The following is a 19,331-nucleotide window of genomic DNA, read 5'->3' as shown; positions in this document are numbered from 1 at the left end:
GGGGCTGCCTATTCGGCCCCTCCCTTTCCATCTCACCAGGGGCTCCCGGCTTGGGCTGAGGCTGACTCGCCGTGACTTTGGAAAGATAAACCTCCAAACCACTCTTTTCACCAAGACTAACCAGAATCTTCCATAATCGTGAAAGGCAACAAAAAGCAAACTACCCTGGGGTCTTTCTAAGGAAATCCGACTTTGAGTCTGCACCCTGCCCACGAAGAACTTTGGAGAATCTGAGCACCACGGACTTTGTCCCCGCTGTCCATTCTCGAAGTGTTTGAAATGCCTCCTGCATTAGGGGAGGGAGCGTTTCCCCTTTTAGCCACTAGATGGCGAAGTAGGGGCGGCTTGCAGGACCCAAAGACGCCTCCTTTCAACAACCTAATAGTCTACTCTCTCTGCTGCACACAGGTTTATATGGGAGTGGGGTGGAGGGGAAGGATTGAGTTGTTCTAGGCTAGCTCTAGAACGTGGTGTGAATATCCATTTCTTGGGTGTGTTATGGGATGAACTGCACCCCGCAAAAGATACGCTGAAGTCCGAACCCAGATATGCGACTGTGACCTTATTTGGGATAGGACCTTTGCAGATGAGGCCGAAATGGAGTAAGCTGTATCCTAATCCAAATGGACCAGTGTCCTTATAAGAAGACGCAGAGACAGACCACAGGGGAAGAAGACAGAGGATTGCTGGAAAACACCAGAAGCTGGGAGAGGCCAGGGCAGGTTCTTCCTTGCAGGTGTCAGATGGAGGCTGCTGACACTCTGATTTTGGGTTCCTGGCTTCTGGAACGACCAGAAAAAACACCCAATTTGTGGATTTTCATTATGGCAGTCCAAGGAAATTAAGACAGATGGGGAGCCCAAAAGCCCCTCCCCTCCCCGCCTGAATGTAACAGAAACAGCAAAGGCCCCCCGGTCTTGCTTTGCTGGAGCTGCTGTGACAAATACACACACAGTGGGCTGGCATAAACAGCAAGCCCTGATGGCCTCATGGCTTCGGAGGCTAGGAGGTTAAGCTTGCCCTGGGGTCGGCAGCACACTGGTGCTGGCTTGCTGCCATCCTCGGGGTTCCTTGGCTTGTATCTGTACCTCCCTTCACAGGGTGATGTCCTCCCTTTCCTGCTCCCTTCCAGGTCCTCTTTACAAGGGCTCCGGGAATCTGCATTAAGAGCCAGCCTCGGGGTGCAGGGTAGTTCAGCGGTAGCATGCTCGCCTGTCCTGCAGGAGACCCGGGTTCGATTCCTGGCCCATGCACCTCCCCAAAACAAACAAACAAAGCACCCTCATTCAGTTGGGCCACACCTTGACTAAAAATAATATCTTCAAGAGGACTTATTTACAGTGGGTTCACACCCATGGGAATGGATATCTGAATTGGGGTACATAATCTGATCTACAACACCCTTCCAAGACCCAGGCTGACCACAAGCTCCAGGTGAACAGGCCACCCTGCCTGGGTGGATGGCAAAGGCATGTGTACTATGCAATGAGCACCACCTGGCTAGGTAGCACATGTACTGTGCATGAGCACCACATGGCTGGGTGGCACGTGTACTGTGCAGTGAGCACCACCTGGCTGGGTGGCAGGTGTACTGTGCGGTGAGCACCACCTGGCTGGGCAGCACGTGTACTGTGCAGTGAGCACCACATGGCTGAGTGGATATGCACTGTGCAGTGAGCACCACCTGGGCAGTGTAGGGTTGGGCTATGGTGCTACCTACCTTGTGGCTAATGCCCTGAAATTCTCCCATGTGTGGATGGAACACAGATGTGAAGCTTGGGGTGCCCCTGGGTGCTGCCCAAAACCTCCTGCAGTGCAGGGCAGTTAGGAAGAGAAAGGCGACATGGTGCCCAACTCTGAGGAGCCCTAGAATTCTCAGTCTGAACCCAGTCTTCCAGAATGATCTAAAAGTTATTTGTGAAAGAGGGAGGTTTGACACAGGACATTTCCCTTTTGCTCTAATCATATACCTTAAATATTTACATATACATTTAATGAAGGTCAGCCTCCATTTGTGTTCTTGACCAAGGCTCACAAAAGTAGGCGAGCCTGGAGAAGCCCCAGTCTGAGCCATCATATCCCACAGGGCCACCAAGCTGGTCTCTCTGCTCCTCTTCCTGCCTGATCCTTCAGTCTGAGTAGCTAGGGGGAAGTGTTTACAACCTACGTCATCTCCTCTACCCCACACTTTGGACTAAAACCTCACCAAGATCTCTGAAGCAATGTCTACCCTTTTGACATCACTGTCTGCCTTGAGTGCCCTGCCCGGGCTCTATGTCACGGCCCACCTTTTTCATCTCACTGAACACAACCAACTCCTTACTGCCTCAGGCCCTTTGCTCTAGCTACTCCTGTGCCTTTCATCAGCCCTTCCCCTGGCTGGCTCCTCCTTCTCGTCCTTCAGGTTTCAGTTTCCATGTCACCTCAGAGAGAGCCCTTTCCTGGTCGAAAGTAGCTGCCCTGTCACTTTATCATGCTTCATACTATTTTAATCCCCTGCAAAGCACTTACACCAGGAGCAGAAATCTTTTCTGTAAAGGGATAGATGGTCTGTCACAACTGATTGCTCAACTCCGTTGTGTATCGCGTGACAGGTCACAGGCAAGAATTAATGGATGGGTGCGCCTGTGTTCCAATAAAATGTTATTTACAAGAACAAGCGGTGGGCTGGATTTGACCCGCAGGCCACTGTTTGCTAAGTGCACTTATTCCATCTGACATTTAAAAAAAATCTGTTTATTGTTTGGGGCTTGTCTCTTTGGTTCTCTGTCCCGCCCACCCCCCACCCCTCCCAGTGCCTGGAGTAGTTGTGGCATATAGTAGATAGCTGTGAATATCTATTTTTTTCCTTTTAATTTTTATTCTAGTAACATAAATATGATCTATAATTTCCCCCTTTAACCACATTCTGTGAATATCTTTTAAATCAATGAATGAATGAATATTATTTGGTAACTGCATTGTTCTTGGAAGCCCTGGCTAATTGTGGTTTCTAGTTTCCTTTCTTCCAGCACCTTTTCCCCTCTGGCAATTTAGCTTTCATGTTCTCATCAGAGAAGATGACTAAACATCAGCAGGCTGACAGGGAAGACCACTGCAATCTGGGAATGCCAGATAAGAGCATGGATTTAAGTGATGTGGCTTCCTGCACGTGGCAGGATGCAATTAGACCCCGCGCTGTTGGGAGCTGAAACTCTTAATTATGCAAATGCAGTTTACTTGTGGTGAATATTTAATTCTCGGCAACTTCCCCAAATCAATCCTATTCTCCAAAATATTCCTGAGTGCCTTTCTTCACAGTCCAGATTTAGGCTTAGAGAAAGCAAACTACTTTTTAATAGCAATTCAGAGAAAATCTGATGAGAAGATTAATCCAACGAAAGAAAGCAAGCTACCTGAACTGCTCTGAAAGTATTATCATTATTATTTTTTTAAAAAGGCAAGAATGGAATTGCAGTGAAAGGGTTAGCAAAATCAGAATGCTGATCCCCTCCCCCCTCCCTGCTCCTTCCCCTTATGATAACTAGAACTCCTCCCTTTTTTTTCTATGAGAAGGGGCAAGGGGTTTGGCTAAGCCACAATTCTGGGGCAGCTTTGGAGGGCTGACCTGGATCTCATTTTAGGGGTGCCAGTGGGCACACGGCAAAGTAGAGGGCAGCCTCTTTTATTATTTTTTTTAATTAATTAATTAATTTTATTCAACATACACAAACATTCTTACCATATGATTATTCCATTCTTGTTATATAATCAGTAGCTCACAATATCATCATATAGTTGTATATTCATCATCATGATCATTTCTTAGAACATTTGCATCAATTCAGAAAAAGAAATAAAAAGACAACAGAAAAAAATTCATACATAAAATACCCTTTACCCCTCCCTTTCATTGACCACTAGCATTTCAATCTACTAAATTTATTTTAACATTTGTTCTCCCTATTATTTATGTATTTTTAATCCATATGTTTTACTCGTCTGTTGATAAGGTAGAGAAAAGGAGCATCAGACACAAGGTTTTCACAATCACACAGTTACATTGTGAAAACTGTATCATTATACAATCATCTTCAAGAAACACTGCAGTCTTTTAAAATAAAATGGCACCTGGGGTGTAGATGTGGGGCCACATTTCCTCGGCTACTGAATTGAGAGTAGAACGGAAGCCAGCTCAGCCATGCTCCAGGCTTCCCCCAATGAGCCCTGGCCTCCGCCCGCTGCCCTCACCCCCAGTCTGCACTGATGGGGGGCTCATGGGGGTGGGGGTGGGGGCCTTGAACGCACTGGCTGCAAGTTCTCATTTGCCCCCCGGGTCAGCCTCTGCACTCTCAAATGAGCAAAGTATCTTCTCATTCTACTCTGCCCCCTCCCCCACTGGTAAGAGCAGGTAAACAAGAAGATTTACCTTCTATTTCTGGAACACTCAACCTCACTGCTTTCCTAGCAAACATTATTTAAAAATACATTCCTAGGCACTGTCAACTGATTAGAGTTGAAAAAACAGGGAGCATTAATTTTGCTAATTTGACCCATTTGGGAGCCAAATGGGATGGCAAGGTAATTGATGGTTCCTGCCTTTGAAGTCTGGGAAACAAACTATCCCCACCTCCCCCCAGTGTGTTCTGGCTCACGGTGTGGCAGCAGTTCTTAAAGAGGGTGGTATCACCTCTAAGTGTGTCAGGAAATGTGTGCAGATGTCTTTTGGTTTTCCCAATGAACTGGGGAGGAGATGCTCTGGCACCAGATGCCTAGAGGCAGGGATACTAAACATCTTATAAAACCAGGGAGTCCCATCCACCCCAAATGCCCTAAGCACCATGGTGGGAAACACTATAAAACATCAAGAGGGAAACGACAGCTAAAGGCAATCGCTAAAGAGATGCTTCCAGATATGAATTACCTGCCCTTGTACCCCCAGCTCCACTGGTGCCAGATGTGAACAGTTTCTTCTTCCATACGAACTGAGGTATAATTGCAATAAATCTATCTACTTGGCTTTCGCTGCAGGGGTTGCCTACTTCCCCCCATGCATTCTCCTGGGATGCAACATCTCAATCACTTTCAATAACCACATTCTATCACTGGGTGGGCCTCTGTGCCACGCAGTTCTCTATTTCAGGATTTATTCTCAAAAGTTTGGAATGTGATCAGAAATGCTTGACAGGCAACTCCTCCCTTTCTGGCTAATGAGGAAGCTAAGGTTTAGAGGAGTGTGAAAAGTGGCTGAGGCAAGAAGACACAGGGCTCATTGAACAAGAGGTCTAGAAGACTCTGCTAAAGGGAACTGGGTCCGTGTTTCACCTGGCCACCAGGTAAAGGTCATCCTGTGCACATACGTTACAGGGCAGGTGAGCTCAACTCCTGGCACAGTGGCACATCTGGAAAGGAATGCCTTCCAGAGAGAAAGGGAACCTCTCACAAGAAACCCCTGAGCCCACTAAAAGGGCTTTGGAAGCCTATGTCCAGATCTGAGTCTCAGTTCCACGCATATTAGCAAATTGCTTAACCTCTTTCTGTCCTGGTCTCCTCATCTGTTTACCTTGTGGATATCATAAAATGATGGTGCCTGTCACACATATTGAAGATTAAACAGCGGCTGTAATTAAAAATAATTCTCCTCCCGGGAATCAGCGGGGACCCAGCATCATGGGATTGAGAAAGGTTTCTGGACCAAAGCGGGGAAGAGAGAAATGAGACAAAATAAAGTTTCAGTGGCTGAGAGATTTCAGAGTCGAGAGGTTATCCTGGAGGTTTTTCTTAAGCATTATATAGGTATCCCTTTTTAGTTTATGGTGTATTGGAGCGGTTGGAAGGAAGTACCTGAAACTGCCAAACTGTGTTCCAGTGGCCTTGATTCTTGAAGACAATTGTATAAAAATATAGCTTTTACAATGTGACTGTGGGACTGTGAAAATCTGGTGTCTGATGCTCCTTTCATCCAGGATATGGAATAGGTGAGTAAAAAAATAAATAAATAACGGGGGGGATAAGGGGTAAAATAAGTTGGGTAGATTGAAATACTAGTGGTCAATGAGAGGTTGGGGTAAGGGGCATGGAATGTATGGTTTTTTTCTTTTTATTTCTTTTCTGGGGCGATGCAAATGTCCTAAAAATGATCATGGTGATGCATACATAACTATGTGACGATATTCTGAGCCATTCATTGTATACTTTGGATGGACTAGTATGTGTGTGAAGATTTTTCAATAAAAATATACGGATATAAAAAAAAAGACTCAAAGGAACCCTGCCACAGTCGCCACTGATGACACCCAAAAACCCTAACAACTGGTCCCAGGGCCTGGGTCTCAGGAGGGGCCACTGCGGGGTGATGGCCTCGCTTCCTCAGGAACTGGAGAATGATTTGCAGAATAATGATAAGTGCAAACACACTGTGCTTGCTAGGTGACATTTTAAAGACATCTTTCACGTCAACCCATCTAGACCATTGTTACTTCGTCACCATCCTGTGAGGTGGAATCATCATCACCCCTGCTTGACAAATGGGGAGACTGAGGCACAGAACCATTAAGCAGCTTGCTAGGTCACCCAGCTGTTAAGTGGCAGAGCTGGGATTTGAACACACGCTGTCTGGCTCCTGAGTCTGTGCTCTCAGTCTATGCTAAATTTTGCCATTTAAAACAGAAAGGGGACCTTGCAGGCCTCAATGGATTCTGGGTGCTGAGGGGAATGGTGCCCTTTAACCAGAGGCAATAAAATGGCTATTCTTTACCTTGACCTTTGTCATCTGTCCTTTAGAGAAAAATCTACAGGGTAATGGTAAAATACTAGACACTGCAACATCCCCTCTGTTACCCTCTTTAAAAAATATAGGTGCTGAAAACCAAAGGTGCAAACAGATGGAAGAAAGTAAAGGAAATTCCAGTTTGGGAATTTCTGTGCCCAATGTGGTAATAATGCGAGAACGCACCCTGTGCAAAATTCAGAATTTGGAACTAGTAAATACTTGGCCACCCTTTACTGAAGCCAATGGAGTTAGTAGGTGTGCCACAGCAAACGTCTTTTTCTTTGCGTATTTAGTTATAAAAGTAATTTAAGCACACCGCAGAAAATGTGGGAAACAGATTAAAGGAGAAAGCACCCTTAGCCCCACCAACCCAATCCAATCTAGCACCCGCATTCATTTCACTGTTTTTTTTTTCTCTCAGCATTTATTTTTTGGGGGCATGCAATCGCAATGCACACCCAGGCTTGTATCTAGCATAATCACATATTTTTAAACAACAGGACTAGTCTTAAGGGGTGGGGAGATGGGCAGCAAAACACAGCAAAACCCAATAAAAAAGACTGGCCAGTCTCCTGGAGAAATAGTACTTCCTGAATCGACTCACCTGACTATTGGGGATTTTGGTTTTGCAGTTGAGTTTTGCTTAAAGATTAGCTGACTGCATGGTCCGCTGTGTCACTGCTCTATACCAAGAGTCTCTGGGACGATAAACAGTGCTCCGCGCCCAGAAACAATGTGGCAGTCAGATTTTCTGGAGTGCAATGGTTGTGAGGAGGCTGCCTGCTGTGCCGGCCAAGGGAAAGCCGACAGACACGGAGAGGGACGGTGTGAGGATGGCGCTTATTATTACCAGGTGCTGCAGGTGGGTTTAAAATCTTTCTTTGTGGAATTCTGGAAACCTGAGAATACTGGGCCCAGAATGGTTATCTATGCATGGTAAGGTGTTAAGCCTTTTAAAAGAAGCTCTTCACTGTTGTTTAACAAAGTGCTTCTTTCTGCCAACGTGCTGGAATAGAGACCTAATATTCAGCAGTAAAAAATCTGTGTCATTTTTTACTGCAGAAACACCAGATTGCATTTCAGGCCTTCTTCAATATTGAGGGATATTATAACGGGTAGGCAATTTAAAACAGCCCTTATTTTTGACACTTTGATTAAAAAGCCTTTGATTCTACATCCAAATGCAGGGCTCCCCACTCCAAAATCGTGAAAACGTCAGAGGTTGGAACTGGTGGTCCCTGAAGCAACTGGGTTTGGAGCTGTGTTCTGTTCGGCTGACACACTGCTTCAAATACAGCGGATTTAAAAATTGGGGGAATTTACGTCAACATTATTATTGACTGGTAGCTGTAACCCTCACCCTCTTGTCTAGCTTTTAAACAAAGAGCCTTTTCTTGTGTTATAGCCCATGGCGATAGATAGCTGGAAAACACAAAGCCTGCAATTTATTTATGTATTTCCTGTATGAACATGTGACCAAAGCTAGGAAAACACTTCCAGATTTATCTCTTTCTGGAATTTCCAAACCAAAGTGCAGATTAAATCCCTCCAGTGGTCTGGGTGGTCTCAGTGTTTGTTTTGCCCAGTGCCTTTGTGGCAACTTCACAGCATCCAAAGCACAAAACTGTGGAAATGAATTACCTATGAAATTATCCCACCAAGGCCAACCTCAGGGAGTTTTTAGTGTGCAGATGAACTTGAAACAGCTGGGTCTCTCCAACTCTATATTCTATACAAGGTAAAAAAAATAAAAAAAAAAACTGTCTCATCTATTTTCCTCCCATTCCACTTGAAAGTACAGGAAATACTAAACTCTATCATCCCTCCCTGATGGATTGAATCGTGTACTCCAATTTGGATGGGTTCTTGGTCTTGGTTGGCATTCTGGAGGTGGCAGACCCTTTGTAAATGAGAGCTCCTCAAGATGGTTAAGGTGTGGCCTAAATGAATCAGTCTGGGCATTAAGCAAGATTACTGAAGTCCTTTATAAGCAGAGTGAAAGTTAGACAGTGAGAAACCACAGGGAACAGCCAGAAGCTGGGAGTCAAGAACTAGAAAGAGAAAGGTAAAGATGTCGCCATATGCAATGCCATGTGATGGAAAAGCCAAGGCCCCAGGGTCACCGGCTACCAGCCCCAGAGTGCCACAGTCCTTGGGGAGAAGATGTCGCCTTGTGTTGACAACCTCAATTTTGGACTTCTAGCCTCAAAACGATGAGCCTATAGATTCTTGTTGTTTAAGCCAACCCAATGTATGGTATTTGTTTTAGCAGCGAGGAAACTAAGATACTACCCCAGGCACATTTCAATTTATAAGGCAGGACCTTTATGGGATCCCCAAAGAATATTTTGGACAATAGTTTTCCAATAATCGTTCCAACATACTGAATGATCCTTTAATTTCTATACATTTTGGTTTTTTGAAAATTATTACATGACCATCAAAGAAAATTTGGGAAAATGCAGTAATCTTTAAAGTAGAAAATGTTAATCACTCACAAAAGCAAAGGAAATGTGAAAGAGGCTACCAAAATATTAACAATGGTGTTTATAACATATATACAAAGCAAAGAAAGGAAAAGGCAATAGTTTTTAAAGCACTCTTCAACAAGTAGCTACAGGACAGATCCCAGAGTTTCTCATGGGGTACAATAATATCATCTCCTATTTTTCCTTCTAGCTGCTCCAGAACACTAGAGGCTAGAAGGAATAAATATTTTATTTTCACAATCGACTTTTTTTTCCTTTTTTGTAAAAAGTAACATAGATACAAAAAAGTATTAAATTTCAAAGCACAGCACAACAATTAGTTGTAGAACAGATTTCAGAGTTTGGTATGGGTTACAATCCTGCAATTTTAGGTTTTTACTTCTAGCTGCTTTAAGATACTGGAGACTAAAAGAAATATCAATATAATGTTTCAGCAATCATATTTGTTTGTTAAACCCGACCTTCTCTGTATAACTCCACCTTCACTTTTGATCTGTCTCCCACTCTTTCAGGGTATTTGGGCTATGCCCATTATAACTTTTTCATTTTGGAAGGGGCTGTCACTAATATGGGGTAGGGAGATGGAACTAGCTGATGTTCTGGTGAGACTGGCTCCACTGCATTTTAGGACTTATCTGGTCAAGGGACCCATCTGGAGGTTGTAGGTTTCTGGAAATGCATCCACCTATTTTTTTCACGTTTCCTTAAACCTTAGAGTAAAGGTGTTTGATAAACAAGAGCATAAATGACAACTTCGAGCTCAAAATATTAAGAAGGAAAGAGGCAGAGAGTCAGCTTTCTCATTTTGCCTCTACTTTAGGGGTAAAAGGGCAGTATCACAAAGAGGGCAGGAGGAAAGAAACCAGGCACAAGAACCCTAAAGAGGACAAATGATTTCCAACTATAAATACAGAAGAAATCAGATAGGTCAGTTGAAGCATTTACGCAAATTGATACACAAATCACAGGGCTGGGACAGAAGCCTCTTTGTAAAACGTTGCCTGTCCAAACCCTCATATTGCTTATTCTAATAGTTTCTATGAGAAAGACTGAGACTTTCTCACCAAAAAAAAAAAAGAGGTAGAGAATTGCAGACCAAAAAGAATTTCTTACCTTTCGGAGTCTTCCAAGGAGACCAGCTATATGGTTGTGCTGTTCCGATTTAGCAAGATCTTCGGCTGTCTTTCCATCCTGTAGGAGAAAAATGAGTCATTTCTTTTCAACTACAAGAGAGAGCTGCATGTTGCATAGACCAATTCAGTCTGAATGAGGCAGAAACAAGCATAAAAGTGCCAGAGACCAATAAAGTAGAGAAAAAGAGCATGTCCTGGAGTCTTTTCCCATTAGTGCACTCCTTAGTTCATTTAATTGTCCAGGAAAAGAAGATAAGCAGGCAAAACACATGTTGGTGTTTCGAGGTCTGAGAGTGAGATGCCTTCGGCACACAGGCTTTAATCAGAACTGGGCAGCCCGTGAACAGGCTGATGACTTCATGTCCTAAAATGCGTTCCAATTAGGTAGACAATTAAGGTTGTCATTAGGTGCCACCTTCTAGTTAGCACAGCTGATGGTTTCAAGTCTATTCACCGGCCAACCTCAGCACTCACGCGAGGCTAGTTACTGGCAATTATTCTAGATTTCAAAGAGCAGGCTTAGCTTCATAGACAACTGTGATTTTCGGTGAACATAAAAGGATGAAATAAGGGTCCATGACACACTGGGACTTGGGCTTTAATTAGAGAATTTTCACAGGTCTGCAGGTTCATACCGAACAAATCCATTTCTGTTTTTATGCCCGGGCTGTGGAAAATGATGGTATTGTTAACTGAGCACCTTCTAATAATGGGTGCCAGGTGTAGTTCTAAGGGCTTTACACGTGCTGACCCTCAGAATCCCTGCTAGGAGGTGGGAACTTCTCGGTCTCATGCTACTGACAAGGAAACAGGCCAATGGACTGTTCTGGTGCAGTTTTAGAGAATACTAAAAATTCGAAAGGAGAAAAGAGATGAAGTGCCCAAGGAAATAAAACCTATTTTTTTTTAAATAAGAAAAACAAAAAGGATTTTGGTTTCCCTGTCGATCTTTATAAATTGGAGTTCCATCTCCATGGAAGCCTCGGAATAGCCTAAATCTGATTAACAGAACACCTTCCAATCCCTCAACTCGAGTCAGCGGAGCCGCGCATGGCGCTGGTTTGTCACCCTCAGTGCTACTGACATTTCAGATGAGACAACTCTCTGGTGTGGGGGCTTCCTGTGCACTGATACCGTAGGATGCTCAGGAGCATCCTTGGCCTCCACTCACTAGAGGCCAATAGCAGCCCCTCTCCACCCAGTTGTGACAACCGACATTATCTCCAGACATTGTCCTCTGTGGGGGGAAATCGCCACTGCCTCAGGCTGACCGGTCCCAGCCCCGACGGGTGCTCTAGAGTCACGTTTCATAGCCATCACTGCCCATCTCGCCCATTCCCTTAAAAATCTCAAAATGACTCCAATGGGCAGGAAGGGGCTCCTAGTTTGCTTTCGGGGTGAACTGGGTGCCTTATAAGTCACTGCATCTCAAACCAGGGACTCATGCCAAATTGCCTAGTTCCTTATATTGACATGGTAAGAGAAGGCCTTAGTTTGGTGGTTCTCAAAAACCTCACTATACATTGGAATCACACAGGGATCTTTAGAACTTCCTGTTATCTGTTCCCACCCCAGACACTTAATTCTTCAGTGTGGGGTACAGTCTGGGCATTAGGGTTTCCAAAAGCTCCCCAGGTGAGCCGAGTGTGGGAAGCACTGCTTAGATGGGAGAAATCAGAGGCATAACTTCCTTCTGCTATGTCCACACATAACACTTATCTTTAAGACCTTAGATCCGTGTATAACCCAGGCAGAAAACCTTACTTTCCACAGTTAAGCCTTTTGAATGACAAGCAAACCAGCCTCAACAATAATTCCTTACATCTGCACAGCACTTTACAGTTTGCAAAGCATGTTGCTCCCAGGAACACCATTCAGGCTTCCAAAAGAAATACCTCCCAGTGTGAGTGGGAAGAATTTGAACATTGGGGGGTTAGAAGGGTCCAAGCTTAAATCCTGTATCTGCTTCTCATTGGCCATGGGGTTTGGCTTCTTCATCTGCAAGATGGGGAGACAGTACCCTCACCGCACAGGGTTTTGGGGCAGGTTAGAGAAAACTTAGCAAAGTGCCAGGTACAGAGAAAGCAAGCAGTGCTAATTAGTAATAAAGGGCCTGAGGCATTTTCCCCCAAACTCCCTGGCCTTCTGATCCTAGAGGGGAAAGGGAGGAATTGAGCCTTAGGATTTTGGCCTTGGTCCTACCATGTGCCTCCGAGCAAAGCGCTAAGCTCATGGGCTGAACTTGGCCCAGGAGAGATTCTCACTTGTTGCCCTCCTTGTGACAAAGAGTGGGGTTACATGGATCTAATGCATCTCCGAAAAGATATAAAAAGAGTTTGAATGCATATAAACACCACCGTCTAAATGCTGTAGACCTGGAGAACTCAGTGATCTAAGCAGGATTCATAGGGTCCAGGACCCAACGTGCTTGTTTTGTCAAGAGCAGCCCCCGAACAGCTGCATTTTGAGGCACTCAGGAGCGATCCTCAACCTGGCAGCATGAATGTGCAAAGAAACCCTCCACGGCGGTTAAAGCCATTCACTGCTGTGTTCAAGAAGCCCTGACATGCCAGGCATCAGGGCCATGGGGAAACCTAGGCCTGGAAGCATCTCCACGATGGGGTGAATGGCCGGGACTGGGAGTGGGGGCGACACACATGGTACGCTCAGCAATACTAGAGTGGCCTGGAAAGGTTCACAGGTACAGCTGCAGCCTTGGGGCTGGTGAAAGGACCCTGGTAAAGTGCAGAGAATGGGCGGGAAGGTAGCCTGGGATGGAACGGCAGGGAGAAGACATGAAGTCTACAAAAGGAGTTGGGGAAGGGACAAACAGAGGGCAGGAGGAAAAGGAGAAGGAAGTAGGATTTTTGTTCTATACAGGGCAGGAGAGGATGCCAAGAAGGTGTGAACTGTGCTGAATCCTGGAAATAGAACTAACGAAATAAGGAATTAAAATGGCTGCTAGTATTTGGGTGAGAAGATGGTCAAGGAAGTGAATGCTACAGAAGTCAGCGTGGTGGTGACATCTGGGGGAGGGAAAGGGCTCCAAATGGATGGGGCGAGGGGGGCTTTGAGGGAGAAGGGGCTGCAAAGCTCTTGTTTTTTTTAACTTGGGTGGGGGAGTAACAAAGGTCCCATCATAATTCACTAGGCTTTACATTTGTTTTGTGCATGTCTACGTCTGTGTATGTGTTTAAATCTGCATGTAAAGGTTTAGAAGGAGAGAGGTACTGGAAGATACTTGGTGACTGCTGAGATTCACGAGAAGAGGACAAACGGGGCAGGGTGGTGCAGAGAGCTGGGAGGGAAGAAAAAAAGACAGGACATTTAAAAGATTTTTTTCCAAGTTGTCTAGCTAAAAGGAGAATGAGAGAGAGCCAGTAAAAGCTAGAGGGCGCTGTGGGGACAGGGGTTGTTTGTAAGGCTGGGAGAGAATGGAGCATGCGGGATATTGACAAAGAAAAGTCTGCAGAGAAAATGGGGTAGAAGCACTTGGAATGTGCCGAGCTGAGTTAAGATACGCTGTGAGTGCAAAAGGCACAACAGATTTCCATGACTTAGTACAAAAGCAAGAATGCAAAATGGCTCATTCATACTTTTTAAATGCAGGTGACAGGCTGGAATGATAGGATGTTGGACACACTGCTAAATAAGGCATATTACTGAAATGCGTTTCATTTGTTTCTTTCTCTTTTTCATAATGTGGAAACTGGAAAATTGAAAATGACCCCAGGGGCATGAATTCTATTTGTGTTGGAGAGCGTGGGGTCGAAGACGTCCTCAGCACTGAGTCTGAAGCATCACCGTCAGTGCCTTCCCGTGGCTGTTACGACAAAGACCCAAATCTTCACCTGGGCCAGGGAGGTTTTCCATGACGCAGCCTCACTTAACTCCTCCAAACTCCCCTTGTGCAACTTTCCACACCTGGCCACCACCCACTGTCCTTTCAATTCTTGCAACATGCTTGCTTCCCCCAGCCCAGGTCTGTGCCCGTGCAGCTTAGTCCTCTCTGTCCACTTACTGACTACTCAGCCTCCAGGCGTCGGGTGAAGTCTAACTCCCCACGGAGCACGCTGAGCCCCCTGCAAACACCCTCAGGCTCCTTCACCACACTCGTCCCATTTGGTAAATGTGCACTGATTGTTGTGACTCTCAGGGCCATGTGTCTCTCCCGTGGGAACAGCTGTTTTCCCAAGCGGGGAGCTTCATTCATCTTCTCCCACTGTGTTCCCTGGACTTGGGGCCCTGCCTGGGGCAGAGCGTGAGTCCAGAATTTGGAGAATGATGAAATGAATGAGTAACTGAGCACGGCCCCGAGAGGTGGGCTCCCCAGGGGGAGGGCCTGTCACAAGCCGGAAGGCAGGCATTCTTTCTGAGTTGGGATGGGCAGGAAATAAGGAATGGGAGAGCAAGGCGGGACTTACGAGGGGAGGAGAGGGGAGGGGGTGACAGGTGGGAAGCAAGGGGCAGTGGTGAAGGCGGAAATGGCTGTCATGGCAAAAGGGAGTGGAAGCCAACCATGGGCTCCCAGAGACCACACAGGCCAGCGGCCCAGCCCCCACGGCATTGTCAGGAGCCTGCTGGCATCTCCAGAACATTCTCGCTATTTTATTTTTTTTTGAGGTAACATCTGTGACAAAAAAATAAAAAGTATTTTTCCTCAGGAAAATGCTTACAAATGTGGTTGCACAGGCACATCTGATGAAGCAGGCCCTGGCATGGGAGGGCATTTCATATCGTGTATGCGGGTTTGTGATGGATGAGGAGAGGCCTCCAAAGGGGAACGAGCCCACACAGAATGATTTCTGTAAATAAATTTCTGCAGTGCAGAATCAGCACTGCAGAAAACAGACTCATTATCTTGGAGAAAGGGGATGTCACCAAAATAACATTACTGTGGTCAGGGAGGCAACTGCCCAGGTCAGGAGACAGCACCCTTTTCCGTAAAAATCCTGACGGGAAATACTTTGGGCTCTGAGGGGCCATTTGGTCTCTGTGGCAACTCCTCGACTCTGCCACTGTAGCACAAAAGCAGCCAGAGACAATAAAAACAAATGGGCATGGCTCTGTTCCAATAAAGTTTATTCATAAAAAAAGGCTCAATATGGCCTGTGGGCCGTATTTTGTCAATCTCTCTATGACTCTCCACGAAATGCGGCCTTACTTCAAACCTCAGGGTCCCGAGTTTTCCAAGTACGCCTGCTCCATTTAAAACACCAATGGATCTCCTTAGGGAAACACTTTACATCAGCAAAGCTCTAATTATGAGTTTCAGGAATTCCTTTTTCTCCCACATGGGGCTCTAGGGAATGAGAGTCAACTCGCCGTTGGGTCAGAAACAATTCAAGGGTTTCTTTGTGGGGAGGTACCAGGCCCAGAATGGGGAGTACAAGGGCAAGGGGAATTGAGAACATCACATTTTGGAGTATGCTGCAAGCCTAAGAGCAAGCTGGACTTTTTTAAACCAGGGAGAGCAGCTCTTTCGCCTAATGGCAGCAGGGCAGTGGGACTTCCCAGGTAAACATGGAGACTGTTTCCTGTGCTCTGAGGGCCCACCTCTTTCTCCCGCTCTCCCAAATGCCCACGTGACTCTCCAGTGCCCTGGAGTCAAGCGGGAGCATTTAGGAAAGGAAAACACACACATCCACTCAAAAGCACTGTTGTGTAACAGGGAAAACAAAGAGGTCAGTGGGAAACAGCAGTGACTCTTGGCAGAGAGCTGGGCCTCATGAAAAGAAGCGAGGATGAAACATTAACTAGATATTAAACTAGGCTTGTGTGGGCAAATGTTTATGTAACTACAGTGGAGGAGTTAAAGCTTAATAGGAGCTTGTCTGTTTTTGAATGTTGTTGCCAAGCAACCCCTTTCTCCTCAAGCCCTTGAGGTCTGAGAACTTTTCAATAGCTTTCTTCTGCCAAAAAGTAACCGGCTCCATACTCACAGAGGTCAGTGCTTCCACGTTGGCTCCCATCAGGCAGAGGTAGCGGACCACATCCAAGATCCCATTGTTGGCTGCAAGGTGGAGAGGGGTTCGTCCATACTGGGAAAAGAAAGAAAGAAGACCTCAGAGAATTCTCACTGTCGCCGCTGATGGTAACATTGAAGCAGTGGATCGCATAGGGCATAAGGTAAGGAATCTGGGATTCACCAGAAGAAAAGTAGAAGGCATGGCATGATTCCCCCTTCTCCAGAATCTTGCCATCTTACCGAGTGAGGCAAGCCAAGCCGAACGTTCTCAAGTCTTTTTCAGAGTGAAAAGAGTAACTTCAAAATATAACTTCAAAGGATGAAAGAGTGAGAGGCCTATCATAAGGTGACTAAATTAAGTTTCCTGTGTGCTGGTTGAAAGGAGATGTGTCAAGGGCTTGAGGGCCAAAATGTCCAGTCATGGTTCAAAGGGAGACAGAGCCAAGGAAGAAGAGATGGGAGTGAGTTACTGAAGACTCCCTCATGAGGTGGTCCTCCAAGACCACGCACATCGTTCCTGGGCAAAGCTGGGCCAGACTGTACACCATGTGCATGGAAGGGTCTCCCCTCACCATCAGAAAGCATGTCTTGGCCTGGACACTGGAGTGAATTCCAGCCCAAAGTGTCTGTGTTACAAACTGGTAGACAACAAAACTCATACGGGCCTTGAGTGTTTTCTTAGAAATGTGATCCAGTTGGCAATATTTACATGTCCAGAGAGCTCACACACGCAAATCCATCTTTGTAACTGCCCTTCAGTCAAGGCACAGTCTGGCTACACTGAACCAGCACCTCCCTTCTTTGGGCTGGGTGGGAGTTCCTCATTTATATTATTTAGGTCATATATCTGGACCTCATGGGTGTCCACCTTTATGGCTGTGAGATGCAGCTGTGGACACACGGACATCTCAGACCTGAAAATACTAGTGAGAAGAGGAACAACAGGTAAAGGTGCCTTTGAATAGGCAACATTTATGTCGTGTTCATCTGCTATAATAATTGAAGTACTTTGGCTTTTGTTATTCTATTGTGTTTTATTTCATGCCTGTGGTCCCCAATCTGTACACCAAGGCATCCTGGGGCACTGCAGTGAATTCTCAGGAGTATTGAGGAAAAGGTTAAATTCTTGATGGAACCATCAGGTTCGGGCACCCGGTGAACTATTTGCTCAAGGTGGTTCAGTCTTGACATCACATTGTGCTGCCTTCTTTCAATGACAACCTTTCTTTGTACAGCTGTGTTTTGGGCACAGGTTTTGGCGAGATTGCTATGATAAAAAGCAAGTATCCTGAGAAATTCAATGTGGAACAGGAAATGGGGGTGGCGGTATCCTATCTGATTACCAGGTTTGAGAAGGTGTACAGGGACCAATAGGTACACACTTCCCATTGGTAAATAATCATGATGATTTAAGAATGAAATAAAGTATTATTTTCCTTTCAACCTATATGTGTATTTGTTTCAACAGCTATTGAGTTGTTAGGACAGAAATACTTATTAAGTTGTTTGGACTGAACTACTCAATAAACGAAACTGTTAGGTATTTCTATTGTCCTAGGGGACCAAACAAATATTACTCAAACACTAAGAGCTCTGTGAACTGAGAACACTTAGGAATACCTTTGATGCTGCTTATTTGCAAATATGGGGTTATGAAGTTAACACCTGCTCATTTAAAACACCAGAGCATAAAATCATTTTAACCATTTTAAGGGGACAATTTTTTTATATTAGTTATATAGACAATTGTGTCAAACATTCACCACTATCGATCCAAGACTTTTCATCATCCAAACCAGATCTGCTACTTATCTTAATAACTCCCCACTCCACATTACCACAGTTAAATAAATACTTTAAAAAATTCCAAACTGGGCAGGTCAGGGTAGCTCAGCAGGCAGAGCTCTCGCCTGCCATGCTGGAGACCCGGGTTCGATTCCCGGTGCTTACCCATGAAAAAAAAAAGAAAGAAAATTCCAAACAATATAGAAGAACATAGAATAGGAAATAAAGTTTTCATTCCCTAATCTACCTGCCCCCCCCCCCCCCAAGTCCCCCTTCTCAGAGCTATCCCTATTTAACACTTTGTCTATCTCCTCCCAGGATTTTACCTATAAAACCATACAAAGAGACAAATAATTTAAAAAGTGAAGATGTGATAGTACACTAAATTTTACTGTTACTTGCTTTATACACTAAACAACAGATGGTGAATGATTAATTTTCCATGTCTATAAGTAAGATCTATTGCATTCTTATTTATGGATGCCATAACTCATTTAGGCAGTCAACACGATGGACACTAAAGTTGGTTGCAATTCGCTGCTATTATAAACAATGCTGCACTGGGTGTGCATATTTATGTTTCCATATTATCATCTACAGTGATTTGAGCTTTCCACTATCCCAGAGTTAGGTTAAAACGAGAAGAGAGAAAGTTTCGAAAATTTGGATGCAATGGTTGGATTTATATGAAAGGAAGATGTGATGTTAGAATGCACAGTTTACAGAGAAGGACAATGAGGAGAAGTGTCTTCAAGAACAGGGACTCAGAAATTTACACTTTTGAAGGCTCCTGACGGTTGATAGCACAAAACCCAAATGCCTATATATTCAAGGTCTTCCACCATGTGCACCCATCATCTCTTTCCAGCTTCCTCTTCTCCCTTCCCTTCTTTCATCTGCTCCTAAATATATAAGTCACATCCCCTACGTGGGCTTCCCGTCAGTCCCCAAAACTGCTTCCTTTGGCCTGAAATATAATTTCTCCTCTTCTCTGTCTGCTCTAATCATTTTAAAGTTTGATCTCAGAAAAACTCTCTGATTTACTTAATGTCCAAATTGTTGCTTGTGTCTCCTTAGCACCTGGAGCCTCTATCACAGCAATTCTTTCAACAGGAGATTCTATTACATTCAATCATGGATGTGTCTGTCTCTTGAGGGCAAGAACCAGCCTTCCTTACATGGTGTTTGGTTCTGTCAGAGAGGGT

The 19,331-nt window shown here is 45.0% G+C and overlaps 1 protein-coding gene across 8 annotated transcripts in view; it reads right to left on the bottom strand.

The window, feature by feature from the left end:
• Nucleotides 1-19,331, bottom strand: part of DAPK1 (death associated protein kinase 1) — a 219,637-nt gene that overhangs the window by 31,699 nt on the left and 168,607 nt on the right. For all 8 annotated transcript variants that reach the window (XM_077148666.1, XM_077148670.1, XM_077148664.1 and 5 more), the window contains 2 exons: nt 16,316-16,414; nt 10,354-10,431 (listed from right to left, as the gene is read on the bottom strand). In XM_077148666.1, coding sequence (XP_077004781.1) covers nt 10,354-10,431; nt 16,316-16,414 — 177 coding nt within the window. The remainder of the gene's footprint in view (nt 1-10,353; nt 10,432-16,315; nt 16,415-19,331) is intronic.

Source organism: Tamandua tetradactyla, chromosome 2 (assembly GCF_023851605.1).
Source record: "Tamandua tetradactyla isolate mTamTet1 chromosome 2, mTamTet1.pri, whole genome shotgun sequence".
Lineage (NCBI taxonomy): Eukaryota > Metazoa > Chordata > Mammalia > Pilosa > Myrmecophagidae > Tamandua > Tamandua tetradactyla.
The sequence above is the reverse complement of the archived record's forward strand: the minus strand, read 5'-3'. Positions and strand labels throughout refer to the sequence as shown.